This window comes from Alligator sinensis, unplaced genomic scaffold, assembly GCF_000455745.1.
Source record: "Alligator sinensis unplaced genomic scaffold, ASM45574v1 scaffold299_1, whole genome shotgun sequence".
Taxonomy (NCBI): Eukaryota; Metazoa; Chordata; order Crocodylia; family Alligatoridae; genus Alligator; species Alligator sinensis.
Window position 1 is genome coordinate 2,733,106 of NW_005841981.1, and position 7,768 is coordinate 2,740,873.

General features: G+C 36.1%; 1 protein-coding gene across 8 annotated transcripts in view; it reads right to left on the reverse strand.

Moving 5' to 3' along the window:
* The window catches only part of TOP2B (DNA topoisomerase II beta), an 88,771-nt gene that overhangs the window by 48,243 nt on the left and 32,760 nt on the right, over positions 1–7,768 (reverse strand). For 6 of the 8 annotated variants that reach the window (XM_025201013.1, XM_025201015.1, XM_025201018.1 and 3 more), the window contains 4 exons: positions 6,473–6,563; positions 3,774–3,837; positions 2,299–2,444; positions 794–891 (listed from right to left, as the gene is read on the reverse strand). In XM_025201013.1, the coding sequence (XP_025056798.1) occupies positions 794–891; positions 2,299–2,444; positions 3,774–3,837; positions 6,473–6,563 (399 nt within the window). Of the gene's footprint in view, positions 1–793; positions 892–978; positions 1,065–2,298; positions 2,445–3,773; positions 3,838–6,472; positions 6,564–7,768 lie in introns of those variants that run through there. The other 2 variants (XM_025201019.1, XM_025201020.1) reach the window with 2 other exon arrangements.

The window sequence follows — 7,768 nt, forward strand, 5'->3', positions numbered from 1 at the left end:
GAAAGAGACAGCCCCTGGATCCCGGAACTTGTAATCCCAGGTTCCCTGTGCCTGGGGATGAGCAAAAGCCCAGTATGCTGCCTAGCTGGGCAGAACAAGCAGTGTTTACAGGTCCTATTGCATGGGGACCCTGGGATCGGGCTGGGCGATTTTACAAGTCCCAGTGCATGGGGTCCCACACAGGGAACTGGCTGCAGCCTGATCCCGGGGTCCCCATGCACCAGAACCTATAAAAATCTTTTGTTATCAGCTGGTTGTGGGTACCCAGATTTCAACTGGTGTAGGGGGAAGGCCGGATTCCCCTGCACTGGCAAGTAAGGTATGATTGAGATCTAATCTCCAATCCCAAAATCACGTGTCTTGTCATGTGTGTGTGACATGGCAGGAGGCACGATTTTGAGATTGTGGATTAGATCCCATCATGCCTTAAAATGAACATCTGCCACGGGCCTAAGACACACAGATATATTATACTGTAGCTACAAAACTTTTACACTTGATATCCACTATATTTTTATGATTACATTAATTCTATGACTAAAACCAATCTTAATTCTAATCTCTGGACTCTTTCTTTTTTCGGGGGTGGGGGGGGAGGGGGGTTGATGTGTTTTTCTCAAATTAGTCATTTAAGACTAGCAAGAAGAAAATGTGCATTAGTTATTTGAGAAAATTCTCAATATTCCAAAATGTACTAGTAGTATTTTTCTAAAATCAAATTTACATAATTCCTATTGCTAATGTTTAATAATTATGCAGCACAGAAAAAAAAATTAAGAGGCCACTTCAATACCTGTTTAAAGCTGTGCTTGTATTCTTTGCAAGCAGTTTCAACTGTAAACTTTGTACTGAATATATTACAAAGTTTTGCACCATAACCATTACGACCACCTGGAACAAGAATAAAATATGAAAAACTATTTCTGTTTAAAAAAGCTTTGATTATTATATTTACAAATGATGTAGCTCTTTACAGACCTCTCTTGGTGAAAACTCTTGCTTCTGATACAGGAACATTTTACTTCAACAAAGGCCCAACTTAACTCTTTTGTTTTAGGACTTGACTGCAAGAGAAACACCCCCTCCTATGTATGTTACATCATAGTGATTAGAGCACTCACTCAAATTGCGAGACCAAGGGTATATCCCCTCCTAGATTTGCAGGAGAGTGCCATAACCATGCAACTGTTCTGGAGTTGAATCAAACTCCACTCCATTCTGCCTGTTGAAGCTGGACCACTTCGGACCTCTAGTTCAGTGAATTTTCAATTCCCACGCCCCGCCCCCCGCCCCCCCGAGTGGCATATGTTACATTATGGCTGCTACACTGTTGCTACTCTACCTATTCTTATGTATCTAAATCCACAGAACACTAATTACTACATGATATTTGCACAGAGGAATATTCATGGGCTCCCTACGAATGAGCAAAAAATAAATTGCTTAACTACTGCTCCATAAATTGGGAGTGTTTTGTTATTTTTAATCTTTTCTTACACTTCACAACCTGGAATGGAAGGGCATACATCAATTAATGCCGATTATGAATGTAAAATTTGTCATACTGAATCACAGTTTAATTTAATATTCAAGAAAGTAAAGACTTAAAACCACTGTACTAGATATAAATAAGTTTCTCAGAAAAAGTTTGACAATGCACCTTAAATCTGATTAGCAATATCTATATTAATCCATTCTTAGGTGTCATTTTTCAAGAAACTTCCAGTTGTGCAAAACTGTCATTCTGTGTTTTGCCATACTACAGTAATTGAGTTAAATCTCTCCCTTGCACTGGGTTAAATATGTTTAAATGCAAAAACATCACCCAATTACTGTGTTATCCAATTCATTGACCTTTTCCTTATATTTTGCCATTTTGGACATGGTAGTAGTTGTAGATGTATACAAAACTAAAATTTCAGATTAAATGTATGTAATATATTAAATGTGAAATTTTTGTTTGTAGTAAATAATACTGAAATTAAGAGAAAATATCATAAATAATCCTAAATTCAGGATATTACTTGCCAGGGTAATACTAAAGGGACAACCACAGGTATCTTTAGTTCCTTTCAATAATAAGATTGTTTAAATTGGATTTGTACTATGGTAAAAACCCCACAGAGCTCAAAGTTTGTTCTCACTAAATTTTACACCAACATAGAAAAATCTGCAAACAGCAACTAGAAAATCCCTAAATGGTCATTTCTGATGATAGATCAATAAAGGGAAAAAAGACTACTTATAAAATTATTAATGTGCTTTGGTTCTGTCCATTAAAGTAGATATGGTTCTTGCCTGTGACTTTTTTTTCTTCATCATCATAGTTGCTAGATGTTAACAGCTGCCCAAAGATTAAAGCAGGAACATACACCTTTTCCACTTTGTGCTCGACAACTGGAATACCTTTCCCATTATTCCAGATGCTGATAATGTTTGATTCACTGCAAATAAGCAGAGATATCCCTTCAAATAATAATTACAGCAAGAAAATCCTACATAAGTTTTTACACAGATTTAAATAATAATGTAGAACAGGGGTGTCCAACATATGGCCCATGGACACTCTCTATCTAGCCCGCTGGGTTACTGCTCAGCCAAGAGAAGTTGGGGGGCATAGTCTGCTACAGAACGCAGAGCCATTTGGTCCCAGTGGCTACAGCCATTGGTGGCAAGCTTGGTTCACTGCTATGACTGTGCTCAAACCCTCACTGTACCTCCAGATTCCCGGGCCCACTGCTGCACCCAAACATGCCACAGTGGCCATGACAGCCACCTCAATGCCCTGGTCTGGATCCTATACATAAGAAGACCTGTTGTTTTTATCTAGCCCTGGTGCCTCAGACAAGTTTGACACCCCTGGTCTGGAATATACAATTTCAAGCCATTTTTTTTGCATTTATTGGCCTGCTTCTATCAATTTTGCATGGAAACATTTCTTTAATGGGCTCAACAAAATGTTACAGCTGTCTAGAACTCTTTGTTATTTAACAGAAAACAAAAAAGAAAGAAAAAGGGGAAAAAAAATCTTGTGACTTGCATTTTGTGCTAGATGAAAAATTGTATCATCCTGATCCTTGTCCTCTCACCCCAAATCAAAACAAATTCTGGCCCAATTAAACATGTACTGCAGTAGGAACTGAAAAACCATGAGTTTTGAACTTACTTATCAAAATAACTTCATAATTTTGTGCCTTCCAAAATATTTTATTATTAATTAAAACCTCATACCCTCTTTTCTTCTTTGGCTATGCTACCTACAAAATCATTGATACACTCCTACATATGTGTAACGCCCTACACTAGTGGCAGCTTAATATAGGATCCTGCATTACTTTACTGCCTCCTAAAGTATTTATTCCCATAGTTCTAGAGGCAGAAGACTGTTACAGAGTTCAAGTTCAGCATTTAAATCCTATTCACGACCTCTGCTGATGGCTTGTTGCAATTTTATTTTGCCAAGCTCATCAAGTTTTCAATGTTTAGATCCTTTATAGTTTTATTGAAATCTTCATACACAAAGCTGTTAAAGGGCAGATCAGGAAAGGAAGCTCCTTACAATTTAAAGTGGTGATAACTACTGTTCATCATTTCAGAATAATCTTTCTTCTTTCAGCATAAAGCTAAACTGCTTTTAAACAAAGGATGGGGGGAGGAGAAACAGAGGGTGGAGGAAGAGATTATAGTCAGTTTCACTGAATACACTCTTTTACAAAAAGTTTAAACTCCCATTTGCCGGGTAGAAAATGCTGGCTAAAGGTTCTTTTACTTACGGATCAATGGATATTTTAATACAGGTCATATTCTTGTCCCTCTGTTTATTGTCAGCAGCATTTACTATAAAACAAATTAATACTTTTTAGGTGCAAAAAATAAACATGTATTTTGTTCGCAAATTAAATATCACACATCTTCTGTCTCTCATACTTTGTATAACAAGTTACAATGTATAAAATGTTTCATTCATTGAGATTTCCCCTTTTAATATTTTATCTCTTAATAAAAACAGTAAGCAAACATATCAGAAGGCTCTCTAAGAATCTGAGGAATATCATTTTATTCCTTCAGTCTTTTTAGATTTAGTTCTTATAGCTACAAAATAAATCAGATTGTAAACACCAGTTTTTAAACAATAAACACATTTCAGGAGTCCATTTCATAATGAATTCTAACATAATGCACACTTTAACCTTCCTTATTGCCTTTCTCCATCTCTATAGAACCATCCACAAATTTTATTACATCTTTTCATCCTTTAACTATTGCTTTTAGGATCCATTTCTTACATAACATCTTCAGATTCCTAAAGCTAAATACAAGTTAAAATTCATCAGATGTTATTGGCTGCTATCATTACTATTGTTATTTAGTATTTGTATTATGGTAGCACCTAAACAGGAACCAAGCCCCACTGTGATAGGTAGGCACTGTACAAACGCACATAAAAAGAGATGATCCCAATCCCAAAGAGCTTAAGTGGCAACAACCAGTTAGTATTGTATACACAGCAGACACATTCATGTCAATTTGTTATGCATTTTAAATTTTGTTCTACAATAAATCTTCATGGAACAAAGATAAAATTACATCATTTATATTAAATTACTGCTTCCCTATTTGAATACAATAGAGGGAAATCCAGTTTTTTATGTTCTGAAGTTCCTTTCAGCCAATAATAATAAAAATATGAGTCAAAAAAAGCTTAGTATACAGTGTGCATCACCAAATTCATTCGCCTCTCAGAACCCCTCATAGAATGCTCATAGGGCTCACTGTTAGTCTCCATTTTATGTCACACCTAAGAACTTCAGCACAGGCAATGCTTATCTAAAAAGGGCTGGCATGATTGATTTCAAATTGTATAAATTCACAATAACTATAAAATCCAGGCTACAAAGAACTTAGTTAAGCCAAGAAATTAAAGAATATTTCAATTTATATTAGGTACAAAGCAACAGAAAAATCAGAAACTCTTGGGTGTCCATTAAGCATGAAAACGCATTACAGTAATTTTCAAAGTAATTTTCATCAGACAAGATATGGATTACAGTACATACCCCAAGAGCAGAAAGATCAAAAAAATCTGAGAAAATAAGACGTATTTAAAAGATATAAAATTAATACTGCACATAATGCAACGTAAAAAAAAATAAAAATCGGACGCGTCTTAAAATGTTCTTATTAAAGATGGTCAAGTAAGGAGGAGTTTAATTAAAAAGCACGCACAGTTAGAAGAACTGCAGTGTTCACTGTATTACCATATAGGGCAGTAGTTCTCAAAACCATGGACTATGAAGCACTTGCTACTGATCTATAGGGAGGTCACAGGTGGTTAGGTGGTACTAACTCCTCCCCCTCTTATGAATACGAGTTAGGCAGTCCCCTTCTAAAAGGGGTAAACTGGAAGTCAATCACTCCTAGAACCTATAAATTCCATCCCCAAGTCAATGAAAGGAATATATAATAAAGTGATACTAATTGCTTATTCTGGCACTGCTCATTTAGAAATTGGAAAGTAAAATCTCTTCCCTTCCCCAAGTGTATTCTTTTCTAGTCAAAACTGAACTTGTTATCCTTTTCTTTAATTCTTTATATTTTACCAATGCTGTCAGCACAGCTTTAAAAAATGAAATGAAATTCTGGCTCCACTGAAGTTAATAACAAAATCTCAGTGATTCCAATGGTGCCAAAATTTTAGATGTAGCAAGCAAAAGTAACACTGCCAACCCTCAAAATCTTAAAATCTTCCAGGAATCTATTCACCAAAAAGATTAACACCACCAAGCCAATGCCTCAGGAGAGTCCACAGTACCCTGGTATAGGGAAACCATGCAGTTCTGCTGCTCAAAGCCTGCAATTTCTGTGCCTGTTACCAAACCAGACTTCAAAGGCTGAATAAGGTTACACTGCATCCAGTACTTGGAAAGGAAAGTTTCTCCAACTTTAAAATGGGGTGATAAGATACTTACCTCCTTTGTACAGTATTTTAAGATCTACAAATGAACAGTGCTAGCTATTATCATCACCATCTTTTATGTTGTAGGAGATGGTGTTGCTTATTCAGCAGATGGTACTCTTTTAGAGTCAATGTCAAACCAATTTTCCACAATCACATTAGCTATGCAAGGCTGCTACAGATTTCTTCTTTCAAGAGATGCAAAGCAGAAGTCCGTACGCTTTTGTCAGTTACAGAATCCCATAGTAAGAGATTCTAGTGTCCAGCAACAAAAATCTCACTTGGTTATTATGTTCTGCCTTCTTAAAATGCAATTTTAGCTGGACATCATTTCTTTTCTTCACAACTGTTCTGCATTGCTGATGTGCAGTCAACTTCCTACACCTCAATTTAGTATTGCATCAAATTATCTCTATATGCAGATTCCATATCATTTTGATTTGCGAAGTGCCTTGAAAAGTTTCAGGATGAAGTGTGTTGCATAGCTCTAAGAAGTTTATTGTTAAAAATACTTACCAAGAATTTCATCAAAGATCTTGTATAAGCCTGGGACAAAGGTAACGTCTCTGCAATTCATTCCTACATCTTCATCATAAACCCACATTAACTATACATAAACAAAATAAAATAAAAATATTTATTGTCTTTGTTTCAATAGGAAATGTTCATTTTTTTATAATTTGGATTACTTCACATTTCAAGAATATTAAAATTATATTTTCAGCTCTTTGCCATACATCTGATTTGATATTTAACCGATCAGCCAGCCCTTCCAAGTAAAAGGGAAAAAGAAGGGCAGGGAGCAGTAATTCAACGTATGAATATACATTCAATGCTAGTAATTGTTCCTCACCATATTCTCTAGATAAATCTAGTCCTGACAAAAGTGTCATTAATGTAGATTCTCCCTACCTGCTTTACATTACAGTTATAGGGACACTGCTCTGTCCCCTGTATGCTACCTGGCAGTATATGACTGGCAACTGCCTAAATGAAAATTCCCTCATTACAGAGGCATCATAAGTTACCCCTTCTGCTAGTCCAACACAGCAAGCAAACTGGGGATGATTGAAAAAGAGGGAATGGACTGAAGCCAGACCTAAAGCACACGATGCACAAGAGATTATGTATAATAGTGTCTAAAAATCTAATTTAGAGTAATTTATAATAGTGTCTACAAATTGTAATATGTATATAAAGCTTCATTGTAAATGAAATTTACACCCCCCCACACATCTACATACACAAATGTGTTTGCGTGCATGTGTGTGAGAGTGTGGGACTGATTATATAATCATATACATACACATTCACACTATCTTCTTACTATGAATCTCTGCTCTTTGTGTGTATTCAGAGGTATTATTTGCCAACCAATAAAACTTTAATATTTTCTACTTTTATTACTATTTGCAGAGTCAATACAACCATAGGATAATGAATTTGGCTCATACATCATCAATGGAAGTAACAACTTCAGAAACTTTATTGTAAAAGAGTGAGAGAACCAAAAAACCCCCAACCAGCCTGATCTTCAGATTCCATTTTATTTACCCAGCAGTCAAAAACAAAAGACTTTGACTTGGAAACTAGGCAACTTTAATGAGGAAATCAATGAGGCAGAATAAATAGGAAACCCTAGAGTCACATTTCAGTAACAGTATTAAAAAATGCCCACACACTGAGAAGCTAGTAGTCTCTCACAGAAACACAACATTTTTATCTTTTCTTTCTATTACTATATTTACTCAAACCTATAATAGGTCCCGCCCCCGCCCCCCTGCAAAATCAACTGGGGGGGGGGGGGGGGGG